We start from the raw sequence: 17,760 nt of genomic DNA on the forward strand, positions 1-17,760 counted from the left end.
TTTGAAGTGAGGAAGCCTTAGTTTTTGGAATGGTAATGACAGCAGAGGTACTGAAGGAGACTGGGCTGGGAGAGCTGAAAATAGAGTAATTTGGAGAAACTTCAGTTACTTTTCAATGGAGTGGGTGAATGGTAAATTTATGCATGATGCTGCAACTAAAAATGAGGAGGCAACTGCTTTGTGGAACAGTTAGAAAGAACTCAGGAGAGAAATGGGTTTTTATTTCAATCTGTGTGAGATTAGGTTCAAAATCTTCCTGCTGAAAGGTGCCCTGACAGAGACTGTAATCTTTCTGAGGCATTAAAAGATAGATAAGACAGTGATGCTTAATTTCAAAAAAGGAAAATACATAAAATTGAAGGAGCTTTTTAAAAGAAAGTATATAGAATTGCCCTCCAAAATCAGAACATGTGTAGGTAACATAGGGATTTATTCAAAACAATATTGAAGATTTAAAATGAATACTAAAATCTGTGCAGGAAAAGGTAGTATGGCCAAGAGTATGAAGGACACTACTAAAAAATGTCATCATGCAAAAACATGAACTTAACAGAATTTGTATTCTTTTATACTTGCCTTGTTTGACTAAATTAGATGAAGTATACAATAGTATAGTCCAAATAAACTTGGAGGAACTTGGAAGCTTGCAAATGCATCACTTACACATCATTTTTCCAAATGCCTCAGAAGTAGAAAGCCTGCTGGCTCCTCTAAGGCCTGTTGGTGCTCGAGGTGTAAAGAGTATTGAGGGAAGATACAACTTTGTGTAATCTGCAAATAGTTAAACACATTCACCTTGGGGAATCTTGAAAGGTCACCAGTTGCCATTCCAGAGTCCTTGTGTATGAAATCAAGACAGAGGATCTGTCTCAGCTGAGGCGGTTGTAGAAAGAAGTAGCAAAATAAACAGTAAGAAAGTATTAAGGCCAGTAGCATAACAAGGAAATTTATGAAGGAAATAAGGATGAAGGATTAGAAACAAAACATTACCATGCAGCATCTTGCTTAATGCTGTTTAGTAGCATGCTGCTGTAAAGGGATCCAAGGACTATCTGGAGTGGGAAAACTACTCTGGCTATAGTGGGTTAAACAGAATAGAATATAGTGCTTATTCATGCACCTTCCACAGTGCAGCTTTCATATGTATTTTTTTCTTGTAAATTGCTTAAAGAGATCCAGTTGACTCCTGTACTTGGATTTCCAAAGCAATCATTAAGGTTCCTTGCCAAAAGTTCTTTAACAAACTAAGCCGTCATGAAAAAAAGCTCTGAATATTGAAGCTGAAGATGAATGGTCTCTTCTCTCTCAGGCACTAATAACCTCATCACTATGGAAGTCAGGACACTGGACTAAATGCATCTTACAGCTGTTGATTTGCCATTTTTTAATGTTGGACTAAGATTAAAAAAAACCAGCAGTGGTTGTGGATGTAAACAGTATATGTCCACAAAATAATCTCTACTGATAAATACTTGAATTTTGGTTTATGTAATGTGGTTGCCCTAAACTGACTGTTTTGTTATATCAACATTTTTTCGTAGAATATTAATTTCTTCAAAGGTTATGTAAATTATCGCATTTTTTATTTATCTTCATAAGTTGAATAATTGCTTTGCTAAAAAAAAAATTCCAATTTTCCCAGGAGGTTTGTGATTCCAGAATTGCCATTTTAAAAACATCTGCCAGCCCTGAAAAAAGTAGTGCTGGTGAGATAGTCAGGACAGTGCATACCAATGAAATGCTTGGCTGTCAAGATACCAAAATAGTGAGCTGTTACCAGGATTCAGACTTGCCAACATGGGGATATCAAGAAAGAAATCTTTCAGTAGAAGCAAAAAAGCTGAAGGATGGGGAAAAGAAAATAGCTGTTCCTCTTAAAAGAAAGCAAAGTGTGTCTACATGTTGTTCTGAGAAAACAAGAAGATTACATGTAGAGACCTGCACTTCTTCACATGAAAGAAGATACAGCTGTAGCTCTGGACAAAGAGAGACTTCTGAAAATTATCCCTGTGATATTAGCACTTTGGGATGTGAAGAAAAAAGAGAACTGCTTGCAACTATAGAACAGGCAGTGGCTTTTGTAACTACTATGATATTTCAAGATGGTTCTTCGCAGCTCAGCTCAGAACAGGTTAGTGAAGGATTGGCTTTGTTTAGAGTCAGTTCTATAGAACTGTTTGACTGTGCATGTGACTGACAAACACAAACCCGTGCTTAGTAGGAACCCCTTTTGTGTACTGCATACCAAAATATCCATGTAAAATGGGGTAAACCTTAATATTTTGACTACATTTTATTTTAAGCTACCAAGTAAAACTTAAAGGAAATGAAACCACTTGGGCTAACCAGACATTTGTGTACCCTAAAGTTAAACTGAATTAGAATATTTTTTTCTACTTTCTACTGTATCTGTCACTGTGAATTTTTGTTCCAAGATGGAAACACTTGCCTGCTCCTATACTGTGTCAGTGGTGTGTGTGGTAACTCCAGTGTACATAATAGGTTTCATTTTGTAAAATATTTGGGAACTATTCTTTGTAGGATTGCACAAGATCTGTCAGAGGAAACACTATTGTAATTACACTTAACAGGTCTCAACCTCATCAGTAAAAGGAGTTGTTGTGCTAGTGAAGAATCAGAGCGATCACCCTTTCCCTCCCAGCCACTCTTCAACTGGCTGTACTTGGAAAGCTGCTGAGGAAAAAGATAAATTAATTTATTTAAAAACTGAACGATCATCTCTCTGGGAACAAGAACAGGCTCACATGAAATTTTCTTGGTGAGAGTATGTAGGAAAAAATACTGTTTTGCTTTACATATGCTTTTAGCAGCAGGAATGTTGGTTACAGAGCACAAGCTTAATCTCCTTAACGTGTCAAGCTCATTGAGTTTCATATTGGCTGTATTAGTTCCATGTCAAGTCTGGGCTAATTTAAACCAAATTAGAGTAGACTATTCCTTTGGCCTCAGCATATCACTTAACTGCAGCCCTGCAGAACTAGGAGCTGTTTGCATTTGCCTTGGAAATCCTTTATGAACAGCTAAAGCTATATGGCACCAAAGAACGTGTTTCTTTCAGGTTTATCTTTCTTGGTTTTTATCTTCCATTTCCTCAACTGCATTTCTTATCTAGTACTTTTTTGATGGGCATTATTACAGTAAGCACCCTTTTTGAGCTATGCTAATATTTTTTCGTCCTTTTAGGGCAGATTTTTTAAATGGCTTTTGAGATCCCAAATGAAGTTTTACTAATATTCAGTAATAATGCAATATAATTTTTAGAATAAACGCTTAATGTATCTGTTTAATACTTGGACTAAATTTCAATAAAAAGTTGGATTATGTTTTAAACTTCCAGTTATTATAACCAAAATCCATTTTTATTCCTATTAACTTGGAAATTGTATCCCATAAAGGGAGAAATGAGAACTGAATCTGATTCTTAGGTGTAATAGTTGCATGTTAAAAATTCATCAGACTATTTTATGACTTTCGGTATTAACTGCCTAATTGTAAACTGCTGAACTGGGGTTATTAAATTACAAAACTTTCATTTTCAAGATGTTGGACTTGATTGTTAGTCGAATCTCTGCCACTGTTCCACTGGGACTTGAAACAAGTCACTTTGCTTACCTGTGCTTCTCCAGCTGTAATATTAGAGTTACATGACAACTAATTTAATGTCTTGTTGTCAGCTTGAATATCTAGGTTGTTGTGAATTGAGAAAAACAGGTCAATAAAACAGGTACATATGAACAGTAGAAAGAATAAGTTGAATAAGGGTATTAGATGAATCTTATAGGTAATTATTTCTTGTAAGAATGGTGCAGTTGTTTAATAATGGATCTATACTGCATACAATAATAGCTTAGGATCTGTGTGATTTCTAGTATGTCCAAACCCTTGGTATTGTGGTTTCATGCCATCAAAAATGTTCTATTAAAAAATACTATTTTTCTATATTGACCAAAATGGGACTTATAAAAAAAAGATACACGTAATTATTAAATCTACATACTGATATATATAGTTGGTAAAATCTATTTAAAATAGCATGAATGAGGGAATTACAGACATTTTGAAAAGATGGAAATAAATGACAGAGATGAAACATTCTAGATTTAAGTAGTGTACTAACACAAGGCAGTTATGGTAATTTAAATTGCCTAGTAACTTTTAAATCAATATTTTACAATGCTACAGTGACTTGACCTCTCTGATCTTATTTGGATATATTGACGTATTACAGGGATGCCAGTTGCTGTTTTGGATTAAGGTTGCATTTAACTTTGAGAGGATTTGTTTTCTCTATGAATGCATGATAAGGCATATCTGCTAGGATGTTTAATTTCTTATAGAAGGAAGCTTCAGGTATTATTAAATTGAGAATTTAATATTCAAAATGCAATATTCTGTTCTTATAGGAATAAGGAAATGTCTTGGGTTAACTGTTGAGTATTAGGTGCTAATTAAATGAATAAAGTGTATAGATTCACTAAATGTAGTAGCAATATAGTGTGTGTTAATGAACTACTTCTGTGCAGGCAAGTGTTGTTTCAAATGCTACAGTGCAAAGTTCCAATAATTTGCTTCAATGCAAAAGATTTCCTGAGGACTCTACTTCAAGTTTATGGTAATGAAATCAGCTGGAAACAAGGTAAGTATTGAATCTGCAATCTCATCCTATAATCGTGGTGATTTTGATGTCTCTGTTAAAATCCCTGGGTGTAGAAAGAACTACATTGGTAGCTAAATAATATATTGAAAAACAGTTTAGTACCATGGAGAAGAATATCCCTCTTGGGGAGGATGTGTCCAGAGGCTTGGCATGTGAAGATGATGTATTTCTTCTTAGAGTAGGAATCAAATCATTGAGTAATTTAAGGATAGCTTCCAGTGGAAACAAAAGCTCTCGACGCAATCCTGACTATAGCTGAAAAGGTCAAACTACTTCATGTTTCATATTCCCTAGTAAAAAGCTTCCTCTGCTCAAAGGAAAGGCTAAAATAAATCCCAGAGATGCTCACAGTTGTCAGACTTGGGAATTATTTGAATGAGTACTTGTGTTTTTTTGATAGGAACAAATAAGACTTGTTTGTTGGATTTAAAAGCAACTACAAACAGAAGGCATAAGATGTCGATATAATGCCTGTTTGGTTCCATGTATCAGATTCCTGCTGAGTGAGTTACAAAAGTAAATGTGACCTTTCAGAAAGGGCTTCCTCTATGGAGTCTTGTCAGCTTGTGTTCAGCATCTGAAAAGTTTCATCAGTAAATCACAGTAAACTGAAGGTGATTTAAAATCTGGTGGGAAGATCTACATAAAACAGCACTGGGAGTGGGAAAGGAGGGAAGAAATGTCATGATGGTACTGCCAGTAGTGATAGTTTTATAACCTGTACACACAAGCAGTACTAGGTCTAGATTAGATACTAGCTGGTGCATGGAATTTGAATCTGAAGTTTCTAATAACCAGAAGAATTCTTGTCTAGGTTTTTAAACTTCAGAAGTTGATAGTTCCTCACATGTTATTTCTGCTATGGAAAAGAAACCAAACAAAAACCCTTCCTACAAAACAAACAAAACCCCTAAAAATTCTCTTTAGAGTAGTCCTGCAGCTGTAACTTGCGTTATACACGTTAAAGTTTGCTTTCAGGTATCTGAGTCTGTGAGGTTGTGTAGCATGGAGTTCTCTATAAATGTGCCTGTGGGTCATCATTTGAACTAACTTAGGGGTTACTGAAGAGGGTACTTGGGTTTATCTTTGAATATATCACAAAGCATTGTAGTTACTAGTTTTTCCTGGTCTTTGTAGTACTGCAGTACACATATTGAAACTGTATTTCAGAGGGAACTGAAGCAGCACTGGGCTTGCTCTATGCTATCCATCTATGTGAACATGAGAGAAAGTGCAGTGTAAGCACTTATGATCCTATAGGACAAAAGGTTCTGGTTTTTGGAAACAATGTGTTGTGCACCCATGTGTGAATTCATATGTACATTAACAATCTCAGTCTGATTACTAGGAAGCAAATCTCTCCCTGATCCCTGTTGGCAATTTGGTGGATCAAGTTAACAACCACAAAGTGTAGCAGTGGGAGACGCTCATAAGAAAAACTTCAACTTGATGTTTTCCAGTGATGAGAAAGAGAGGCTTTAACAGTAAATCTAAAGAACCAAAGGCTTACTTATATTTTAAAACTTGAAAAAATCAACCAATGAAAAAAACCCACCCCAACCTCACAAAATAACCCTCTTCAAAAATATTTAATACTGAACTTACTCCTGTGTAGTCGTGATATTGACTATTTGTTACAGCTGCGAATTCAATGTTTAACATTTTTGTAGAGTTAATACTTGTCCTTTTATGAAGTGTGGGCACAGGAAAAATGGGCAAAACTTTAGAGGTATTTTTTAATATAGGGGGTAATATAAATATTTTGATTGTTAGAAATAACTTATTCTTGTAGTTGCCGATAGTGTTGTGTTGGATCCAAGGATTGCAGCATGGCTGATAAACCCCAGCGACACAGTTCCTTCCTTTGAATCTTTAATACAGAAGTATTTTGCAAAGCCTTTCTCAAAGGGAGCAGAAAATACAGATACAGGCACTTTGAGAAATGCATCTGTAAGTAGCTCGTTTTCAGTTGTTTGAGGTTGGGTTGAAAGGGGAAGGAAATGATAAAAGAATTGCTTTTGCCTACAAAATGTTGCATGAAAAGATAGATAATGCGTTTCTAATGGGAGAAAATTATTCTATTAATACTACTTGTTGGAAATCTAAAGAAAGGGAAGAAGGGAAGGTTCTACTGCATTCTACCAAGATGGGATCTCATTCTCCAGGGACAGCTGTGAAATTTTCTTTCAAAACCATAATGTTCAGTAACAATATTAATGTATAATCTTATCTTTTTTCTTTCCACCTCCCTGCAAAATGATTTCCAGCTCTCCTTTCCAAAATGTCTAATGCTGCCTTTTCCAGTTCCTGTGAACTTGTAGACTATATTTAGTTGATTATTATTAAAATTTTGCTAAATTTCACAGCTGGTAAAGACACCACACCATAGGCTGAGGAATAGCAGGAGTCAAATGTGAACTTCCAAGCATGTGAATGAAAAGATCTGAATTTTTATTCTCTCATTACGAGAGAATGTGTGATAAACTTTTTGAGATCTTATCCCCAGCACTATAGAAATTTCTTCCTATATCCTATTGAATATCTTCCTATATTCCTGTTGAAACATATTTACTGAATTTTATAAAATTTTGATATCTGTCTTTTGGGCCATGGTGATCTACTGTGGCCTTCAGAAGTTGTTTGAATGATAAGATGCTGTGCAGCAACCTAAATGATTTTTTTTTTTTTTGAAACTGTTCACTTTTCTGAGGCCTTGGTTGTTCAGACCAAATATTGCAGCATGATTATAGGACTTCTGTGATTCAAGTCCACAAATGTCAAGTGGGCTCAGAGCACGGACAGAGGTCGTTGTATCGGCACGTACCTGTTAGTATAGACATTTCTGAGAAAACCAGAGCCAGTTTGCTTTAAAACACTGGCTGTAAACTGCAGTTCTTCAGAAGCTGCTTCATGCATTAAGCTATTAGTGTAGGGAATGGACAGGCAAACAGGCAGAAACTATAAACTTGTTGGTTATTTCTGTATGTCATGGCCCTCCTGTGAGTCAGCATCCTTAGTCTTGTCTCTTTCCTTAGCTTGACTCAGTCTTTTGTTCTTCAGATATCACATCTGTTCTTACTTATCATTTCTCAACTTTGTCATCCTGATTCCCAGCTCTGAGTTAAATACTGAAATAATATTTCCTTCCTGTCCTACTTCAGGTCTAGTTTGTTTCCTTGCCTCAACCTTTTTGCTGACTTGTTCACTCAAGTCCAAGTTAATGCCTCCTTGTAACATCCTGTGATTATCCCCCCCCCCCCCATTCCTTATTCCTTAATTTGTTACCTGGACTCTCACACTTCCTTTTTGGCTCTTCTGTTTGCTCAGTGAGTCCCAGTTCTTCCTGTGAATCCTGGCTCTTAGCCAGATTTATCTCTTCAGCCTTCTTGCTCTGTCCTTGCTGGCAGGTTCCCAACAGGTGTCTGTACTCCCAGAGGGATCTGTGGTGATACATCATGTCTCATCCCCCACTAGTTCAGAGAAGCTCCCTCTGTATTGTCCTAATCTTGTCTATCCACCATAGTCCTTGGAATGACTGCTGGTTTATTCCATAGCTCACTACTCACCCACACACCTTCAGCATAGAAGATGTGCTGCTTGTCTATGTATTTGTTGCTGTGCCAAAGGGATCCTGGTCCATATTCCCTGAAACCTTTGCTGGAACAGGTGCTAAACATCTTGCAGTTTGTGTCATTGCTGCATTCGCTGATGAGCATTGTTGGTGTCAGTTGAAGCCTGTCACTGGGCACTTTCCTGCCTCCAGAATGGGATCAAGAAAACTGTCTGTATTTCACAGACATCTGGTTTGTTCTGGATCAGGTTGGCATGGATGAGGTTTCTTGGAGACAGGTTGATGACTTTCACTGCAGTGTGGGCCTGCTTGAATTAGTCTGTCTGGGGTAGAGAGAAGTCCTCACTTATAGGACTAGACCGTGTGGTGTATTGACCTCGACTGGACACCAGGTACCCACTAAAGCCAGTCTCTCACTCTCCTCTGCAACTGGACAGAGGAGAGAAAATATGACGAAGGGTTCATGAGCTGAGGTAAGGACGGGAGAGATCACTCACTAAACACCATCACAGGCAAAACAGACTCAAAGTGGGGATATTAATTAAATTTGTTACTAACAGAATCAGAGCAGGAGAATGAGAAGTAAAATAAATATTAAAAACACCTTCCCCCACCCTTCCCTCCTTCCTTCACAAGTTCTATCTCCTCCACCACAGCAGTGCAGGGAGATGGGAATGGGGTTTACTGTGAGTTCCTCATAGGTTGATTTCTGCTGCTGCTCAGGGCGAGGAGTCCTTCCCCTGCTCCCTGTGGGGTCCCTCCCGTGGGAGACAGTCCTTCATGAACTTCTCCAGCATGAGTCCAGCTCTTCACAAACTGCTGCAATGTATGTTCTTGGAGCCAACAGTCATAATCTCAGTGTCTGTATGCATTTCAAAATGGTATCCTAGCCCCCTGAAGGAGGTGGCATGGCTCTGTGTGGAACAGAAGGGAAGGAAGTGAACAGTTCTGGCACAGAAGAGTGGTAGTTCTTATGTGAGAAAGAAAACTGCAGGGAATTTTTCCTCATTTTACAAGTAGTAATGAAACTCTGACTTCAATATCAAAGGCAGTTTGATACTATTTCTCTGTGATCTGTGCAAAATGTACATGAAGGAACAGGTAAAATCTGGAATGTTCATGTAGTTCTGTGCTCATGAGTTGGGTTTGTCAGAGGTCTGAAAACATTTCTAAAATGTTAATGTAACAGGAGACATATAGAAAAACAGGAAAACTTATTTTTACTATTTGATACCTTTTAAAAAAGATAAAAAATATAGAACTCTAAATACTTTCATTTTAGAAGTAAAATTATTGTTTTATTTTTTTATTTATTTATATCAGTATCAAAACTTAGGTGTGAACTTGGAGAAGCTTTATAATGTAATGATGGACCTTGCTCGTGACTTAAAGGTAAGATACAAAAAGAAGTTGTTCAGAAATAATTTTGGAAGTATTATCAGGAATTAAAGAGAGTTAGTTGTGTATTTCTCATTCGAGTTAGAATCTAGTTAAACAGAGTGCTTCAGTCCATACTGGTTTACTTTGGCAGTCAGCATTTAAAATAAATTAGCCATTGAATTTTCCATTTTTTCTAGAAGGAGGAAATAGTCTCAATCTTTAGAAGAACCTTTTCCTCTGCAACAGTTAACTGAATTATCTAAATGAAGACTCTGAGAACAGGAAAGGTTCAGAATATTGTGACTTTTGGTATTTGAAATCTGTATGTTACAGACTAAGAAGTGTTAACAGAGGGACAACATAATATAGCTGGTCTTTCCTATGTATTCCTTGGGTACAAACTCTCAGCATATCTTTTGCTCTAGGTTGTGTGAACCAAACACTGGTCAAACTCTGAACAGGCTTCCTGGCAAGGTGGTCGATGCCCCAGGGCTGTTGGTGTTCAGGAGGCATTTGGACAGTGCCCTTAATAACATGCTTTAAATTTTAGTCAGCCCCCAATTGATCAGGCAGTGGGAGGTCACTGTAGGTCCCTCCCAAGTGAACTGTTTTATTGTGTTTTACCCCTTATTGCAGTTCAGGATGCATCTCAAAAACTCTTTTAGTGGTTTGTTTTTTTTTTTGTGCCTGTAGTCACATACCTGGAAAAGTGTCAGAATATGTAGGGATATGCTCAGGTGGAAGGTACATCGGAGCTTCCTGGGGGTTTTCTTTGAAGTTGATGGTAACAAGTGTCAGGCTTAGACCACTAGTTGATGGAGCCATAGGAATCTGGATATCCAGATTAAGGGCCCAGCAGTGTGACAGACAATCAGTGAAGCGAGGCAGCAAGGAAGCACAAAAGGTGCAGAAACACAGATCCAGCCTACAGGAGGAGTTTTTAGACAAGTCTTGCTCAGTGGTTAGAGAGAAAACAGACTTCCTGTTCTCTGTAACTAATTTGTAAATAATCCTATCATCTCTTTATTTTCTTCCTAATGAAAACAAAGTTATGAATTATGAATGGTTGCTTAATTGTTCAAGTGAATAAATAAAAAGGGATAACCGTGTGTCCTATTATAATGAGGCTTGCTCTAAAATAAACAGTTTGGAAAAATTATTTTTTAAAATATCTTTATTAGTATTCCTGTACAAAATGGTTACTATTTCAAAATGTATTACTATTCTCCACAGAAAGAAGTGATACAACATTTAGATACTATAATTTACAATAAGTAGTATTTTCATGCCGCAGTGTTGTCATATAAAAAGCAAATATACAGAAGGTGAAATACTGCTCACTGGAAAATAGATGCACCTAATGACACTGTTTTAAGATCAAAATTAGCTGGTACTGACAAATGTATTTATACCTTGCTTTACAGGCTCAAGGTTTGTGGAACTTATTTTGCACATTGGAGCTTCCACTTATCAAAATTCTGGCAGGTATGAAAGTTCAGTTCAAAATAAGAATCTTCACTATTTTCACACAGCTGCTGACTATGCTCAAGTGGAATGTAATACATCAGAATATGAAATGTTTTCTTAGTCTCATGACAGCTGTGTGAGTTTGAGATTCCATTTCTAAGAAGTATGTAAGACTGAAATTGTCAATTGTAAATGTTCTCAATGTATAATTGTATTTACAGTGATGGAAACACACAAAATATATGTGAACAAACAAGAACTGAAAAAAACATCTGAGATTCTGGGGGTAAATTTTGTATTTATTTTTTCTTTTTGAAATTGTATAGCATCATCTTTGTGCTTTTACTGAGGATAGCTGATTAAAAAGAGAAGGAACCTTTGTCACTTTTAATGTAACAGTTTGGGGTTTTAGTATTTTTATTATTATAAATACAACTAAGAGACGTTTACATTTTAGGATATTTCCCTTTTTTATTTAGGAGAGTAAAAAAGAGATATTTGCTTCATTAGCCTTGCCCCAGAACTGAAATTGCTTTGCAAATTGTACAGGTCCTTTTGGGTTATACGTTGTAGATTAAAAATGGTAATGAATCTTTCTGAACCTAGTTTTCAGTAGCCACCTTCCTGAGAAGTGGCTCTCAGTGCCTCTCTTTGTAAACAATACACTCTTTACAACTTACATGTTCTTTGATAAAAACAACCACAAGAGAATCCCATTATGTAGCATAAAATCTTACTAGATTATCATAGATTACTAATTTATCAGAATAATTTCCATAACTCCTTTTCTCACAGATCTCTATAGTCTTCAGTAATCTAAATTCTTTTCCCACAAACGTTAGTGGCTTTTACCACAGTAAATCCCATTCCCAGGTCATGAAGAAATATAGATTAAAGAGTATATAAGCAGTCTACTAAAGTAAATGTTGATAGCCAGTCAACAATGGTTGCATAATATCAAGTTCTCCATTTTTAAATAAAAATCTAATATACTCATTAACCAAGGAATTAGCAGATATTGAAGAAAATAATAATGTAAACAGAATAATTCTGAGGTACTAATTTATAGTTGCGGCTCAAAGAGCTTGAACAGGAAGCTCATCAAGTTGCTGGAGAACAGTTCCTGTTGACCAGCAGTTACCAACTCCGAGAGGTAATATTTGCACTACTGTATTTATGTAAGATGCACATTCTGTAAATTGTTATTGATACAGAAGAACTGTAAAGCATATATGTCCTTACAACTTCCGAATTCTTTTCTTCTATATTAATTGTCTTATTTTCTGATCTTAGTGAGGAACACATAGCTTTTCATAAATCTGACAATGCTGGATGATCTGTGTTTAAATTAGGCATTTGTTTTTAGTAAATACATTACATTACTGTTTCAATAGCTCAGAAATAAAGATCTGGTCTTTTCAATTCTGTGTTAGTTCTCTTTGCTACAGTATGCTCTATTTACTATGAAACATGTATTCTAGACTAAAGTTCAAGCACCAAATAATTATCCTTTCTATTTCAGCACTTGAAACACTGAAACATTTGTTACGTGTTTTCCTAACTGTAGGTACTATTTGATAAGTTCAAGCTGCATACCCTGTGTGAGAAACTTCACAGAACTGAAATACAGCAACTTGTGTCCACCTCAGAAGCTGTGGTGAGATGGGGAGGGGTTTTAAAACCAGCTGCATGATTTAGCAAAACTTCAAAGTTATATTCCAGTGAAATTGTGATTTGCCTAAAGTTTTCCTAACAATCTTGGTTTATTTTTGTATTGTTCTAATTATGCTTTGCATAATTATGGCAGAAAAGAATGATGCACTCTATGATGGGGAAAAAGACACTAGCTACTGAAGCTAAACTTCAGCAATTAACCAGGGTTAAAAACTTTAATACCAAAATGCCTGTATGACCATCTTCTTCAAAGGAGAGAGACTTTCTTACTGGTCAGATTTTGGTAGCTCAGAATGACTGACTGGCTGAGTGACACAGACCACGGATCAAAGAAAAGAGCATTAATGTAAAATCTGCTGTCAAAGGAAATAGCACCCCAGACTTCCTCTTTGCCATCAGGAGATTTGGGCTAAAACCATATTGTCATCTTTTTATGGACCCTTAACTCATTCATTAATTTCTGTAGGAAATTACTTGATACCTGTGGTTTGAATTGAAAATTACCACTTTCTTTGTATGAGTTCAGTGTTTTACTTGTGTGCAACAGTTTTCCTCAGTCTAATATTTTTTTGTTGCCTCTGTGGAGAGGCTTGCCTTCAGTAAAAATGGTTGCATTTGGAGTTAATCTGCAGGATCTTGATATAATCTTGTTCCCTAACAGAAGCAAACAGTTTAGATACTTGATACACCCGTACAAGAGCAAATGTATCTTTAGATTCAGTGTAAAAAATATTGTGCATATGAAGCTCCTTCAGTTCTTTCTTTTGTTAGTGTTGGAGCAGATAATTTTCAGCAATGCAGATGTTCATGGATGATCCCACACAAGTGCAGAAATATGTCAAAAACATTTGTTTAAAAATGAAATCAAGACCAAATTGCAGACTTCTTGGTAACTTTAGGCAAATGTGGATGCCACTTTCTTTTCATAGAATTATTAGTTGGAAACAGCCTTTCAGATCATCGAGTCCAACTGTTAACCAAATACTGCCAAGTCCACTCACTGCTAAACCATGTCCCTAAGTGCCACACCTGTATGTCTTTTAAATCCCTCCACGGATGGTGACTCTACCGCTTCCCTGGGCAGCCTGTTTCAGTGTTTGACAACCCTTTTGGTGAAGAAATTTTTTCTAACATCAAATCTAACCCTCCCCTGGTGCAACTTGAGGCCATTTCCTCTTGTCCTGTCACTTGTTGCTTGGGAGAAGAGGCTGACCCCCCAGCTGGCTACAACCTCCTGTCAGGTAGTTGTGGAGACCAATAAGGTCTCCCCTGAGCCTCCTTTTCTCTAGGCAAAACACTGCCAGCTCCCTCAGCTGCTCCTCATGAGACTTGTGCTCCAGACCCTTCCTCAGCTTTGTTGCCCTTCTCTGGACTCACTCCAGCGCCTCAATGTCTTTCTTGTCATGAGGGGACCAAAACTAAACACAAGATTCGAGGTGTGACCTCACCAGTGCCCAGCACAGGGGGACAATCACTGCCCTGGTCCTGCTGGCCACACTATTGCTGACAAAGGCCAGGATACCATTGGCCTTCTTGGCCACCTGGTCACACACACTGGCTCATGTTCAGCCACTGTCAACCAGCACCTCCAGGTCCCTTCCACTGGGCAGTTTTCCAGCCACTCTGCCCCCAGCCTGTAGCACTGCAGGGAGTTGTTGTGACCCAAGGGCATGACCAGGCACTTGGCCTTGCTGAACCTCAGACCACTGGCCTTGGCCCCTTGATCCAGCCTGTCCAGATCCCTCTGCAGAGCCTTTCTGCCCTCCAGCAGATCAGCTCTCCCATCCAGTTTGGTGTCATCTGCACACTGACTGAGGGTCCACTCAGTCCCCTTGTACATATCATTAAAAGATCATTTTATTAAGATAATAATAGCAGTGGAATTCCTTCTTGGAACAGAAGAAGCCTCTGTCCAGCTGCACCTGTTTCTGATTTGCTGCCACAATTGTATTGCTGTAGTTTACATGGGAGTCAAAGTTCTGGAGAACATTTCTGGGGAAGGTAAAAAGGTAACATTTGTTTCTAAAGGAAGAAATTCCTTTAGAACCACTTTTCAACCAAGTGTCTGAACTACCATATATGATCTCAAGTAATGTCAACAGTATAACCATGAAACCCCCACACTACTCAACAAGAAGGAGGTTTCATAGATCTAATATGTAATTTTATAGAGTGACAGAGAGCCTTGGGAGATGGGAGGGACCAGTGAAATAGAATGCATGTCATCTTTTTGTTGGAACATAAGATTTATTGTTGTAATCAAAGCAATACGAGTGCTAGTCCAGTATTCTCTTTCCAATAACTGCCAAGACTTGGTTAGAGAAAGGTGGGCTGAAACCTTCCAGTAGATAAATACCAGAGTTACTCTTAATATCTTGGCTCTCCCTGGTAGCAAGAAAAAAACCTAATGCTTTTAAATGTACATTCTAGTACAGTTGCATCTGTTTCTCAGACTGGACTATTGTAGTTCCAGATATTTTTTTGTTGTACTTATAAATATCCAATCTCTATTTTAATAATTTCATTCTTTTTCTTAACAGATTTTTTTTGCAGTTTCCAGTAAAAGTGATCAGAAATATACTTTATTTTATTGCTTTGGGATTTGACAATTTCAATTTCTCATGAAGTTTTCCTGGAACTTTTATTAGGGGATGAACAGGAGAAATTCTCCTGCTGTACTGTGTGTGTATAAATGTGTGTGTGTGCGTATATGTATTATTTTTTATACTTTTATCATGTTCTCTCTTGCTTTGATGCTGCATAGCACAAAAAATAAACAAAGAACTGTAAGTAACGCACACACATCATACCCCAGTGTTTTCAAAGTTGTTGTAGAGAAGTTTTTATGTCTGCATGGCTTTTTGTCTCTATCTGATACAAAAAGGAAAATGAAATGGGAAGGAGTCATCTCCAGCCTTCCTAATGAAGGCAGGAAGGAATGAAGGCTTCCTTGGGCCTTGCTTGAAGGACATAATTCTTTAGCCAATATTTTGTCCTTTCAGCTTGTCAAGAAAATTTCTTGCTCCAAAATGCATTCTGTTAAGGTTTGTTTAATAATGTAACTTAACAGAGAACTATACCAGTAATTTATGTTCTTGATTTTGCAGCTAAATAAATTGCAAGATCTTCATCCTTTGCCTAAGATAATTTTAGAGTACCGTCAGGTGAGCTGATCTTTTCACATAATGTAGTTGCATTGAAGCACAATTAGCAAGAAAGAGAACATATTCATAAAATAATTGGAAAACTGCAATGTGAAATTTGTCCAGTGCTATAAAGCACAATCTTAGGGCAAAGCATTTATTTTTTGAGTTCTGAAGAAATACTTTGCGTAAAGTGAAGGAGATAACTAGTTATGGGGGATTTTTGGGTGACAAGCCTCCTGAAAATCCAAAACCTAGTTAGTCTGTTCTCACACTTAACATTTGGGTTTTGAGTGGGTTTTCAGTTGGCTTTTCTTTAATTCCAGGAATTAAAACAAACAAACAAACAAACAAGTGTGGGTTTATGTATGGTTTTGATTTTTGGTTTTGTTTGGGGGTTTTGTATGTGGCTTTTTTGTGTAGTTTGTCGACCTGGGGATGTAAGATGCAAAATAATCAATTCCAATAGTTCATTTGCTAGTATCTGCAAAGTCCTGACTTCAGGTTAGAACTGAGCACTTATATTTAGAGAGTATAAAGCCATTATTTACTAAGATAAAACTGACTTTAAAAAAAAAAAGTCTACAAAACCAGTTCATATTCATTTGGAAAGTAAGATCTTTCATTTAAAAATTCTCTTATTATTATAAGTAAGCATTTATTTTGAAATTTATGTATTTTAGGTTCATAAGATGAAATCAACTTATGTGGATGGATTACGAACATGCATGAGAAAGGTAGAAATATATAAAGTAGCTTGTAAAATCGTAAAAGGATTGAAGTGTTTACAGTTTAAGAACTTTTATATATGGAAAATTATGAAGTTCAAAAGAACTTTTGGGTTTATAGCTCTGATTGCAGTGCATTTTTATTACTGGTACTTATGTTAAATAAAATTTAGCTCTGTGTCTTCATAATTTTCCTTTTTTATTAATTTTTTACTTTACTTGATTACAGGGATTTATTTCCTCTACGTGGAATCAGACAGGAACTGTGACTGGCAGACTTTCAGCCAAACATCCTGTAAGTGACACTACTGGAAGATTTACATTTTAATTGAAATGAAAAATTAATGTAATATTTTTAACACAAGAAATGTTTGTTTTCATGCAAGTCTAGCAGTTGCTGTATTGTGTCTAAATGGTGGACAGAAAAAGCATGTTAAATGGGTGTTTTACTCTAGAACATTTGTTCTTAGGAATACTTTCTGTTATCTGTGCATCAGAATAAAGATTACCTGAAGTAGAGAGGTACAATTGTGGGCTGTGCATGTACCCTCTGGACTTCCATTGAATACTTCTTTGTAATGGATTCCTGGTGTTCATGAGCCACTTGTAAAGGATCAGTGAGGCCTGGAAGGTGGGTATTACAGAAAAGAAGGAAGTTCTTTTCTTCTGGAATTTAGGTTCAGGCCTCATAACAGTACAGGGCTAAGCTGGCACTGCTGGTGCTCTGGAGGTCTTGCTTGTATGTATGGCTGTGACACGTGGGCTCTTTGTGCTTCCTCTCTTGACTCTGGTTATAATGATCTCCGTGTACATGCTTGTGCCTGAAACGTGTTTTATTTGGCTTTCTGGAGTGCTACACGCTTGGATTTTCTTTTTTTTTCTTTTTTTTTTTTTTTCACCAAAGGGCATATTTGAATGTATTCTATGATCCCATTTCTCTGGGAGTTTGGGAAGCATGCTGACCTTTGGCTGTACAGACTGCTGAGGTCTTGGCATGCCTGCTCTGTCACAGGGTATGGCTGCATGGATCAGAGCACAGGACCTGCTGTGGGAGGAGACAGGGCTGCTGAGCTTCAAGGGCTCAAGCCAAGGCTTAGGTACAGGAATAAGAAGAAAAGT

The 17,760-nt window shown here is 37.1% G+C and overlaps 1 protein-coding gene across 1 annotated transcript in view; it reads left to right on the forward strand.

The window, feature by feature from the left end:
- POLN (DNA polymerase nu) overlaps positions 1 to 17,760 on the forward strand; it is a 93,789-nt gene that overhangs the window by 5,389 nt on the left and 70,640 nt on the right. Inside the window, exons 3-14 of the mRNA XM_051798567.1 lie at positions 1,643 to 2,131; positions 2,592 to 2,779; positions 4,545 to 4,657; positions 6,471 to 6,628; positions 9,573 to 9,641; positions 11,054 to 11,114; positions 11,318 to 11,382; positions 12,166 to 12,249; positions 12,664 to 12,753; positions 15,878 to 15,934; positions 16,597 to 16,650; positions 16,871 to 16,936. Of these exons, the coding sequence (XP_051654527.1) occupies positions 1,739 to 2,131; positions 2,592 to 2,779; positions 4,545 to 4,657; positions 6,471 to 6,628; positions 9,573 to 9,641; positions 11,054 to 11,114; positions 11,318 to 11,382; positions 12,166 to 12,249; positions 12,664 to 12,753; positions 15,878 to 15,934; positions 16,597 to 16,650; positions 16,871 to 16,936 (1,398 nt within the window). The 5' untranslated portion in view covers positions 1,643 to 1,738. The remainder of the gene's footprint in view (positions 1 to 1,642; positions 2,132 to 2,591; positions 2,780 to 4,544; positions 4,658 to 6,470; positions 6,629 to 9,572; positions 9,642 to 11,053; positions 11,115 to 11,317; positions 11,383 to 12,165; positions 12,250 to 12,663; positions 12,754 to 15,877; positions 15,935 to 16,596; positions 16,651 to 16,870; positions 16,937 to 17,760) is intronic.

Source organism: Manacus candei, unplaced genomic scaffold, assembly GCF_025592945.1.
Source record: "Manacus candei isolate 608988 ecotype Guabito, Panama unplaced genomic scaffold, ASM2559294v1 h1tg000048l, whole genome shotgun sequence".
In the NCBI taxonomy this organism is placed as follows: Eukaryota; Metazoa; Chordata; class Aves; order Passeriformes; family Pipridae; genus Manacus; species Manacus candei.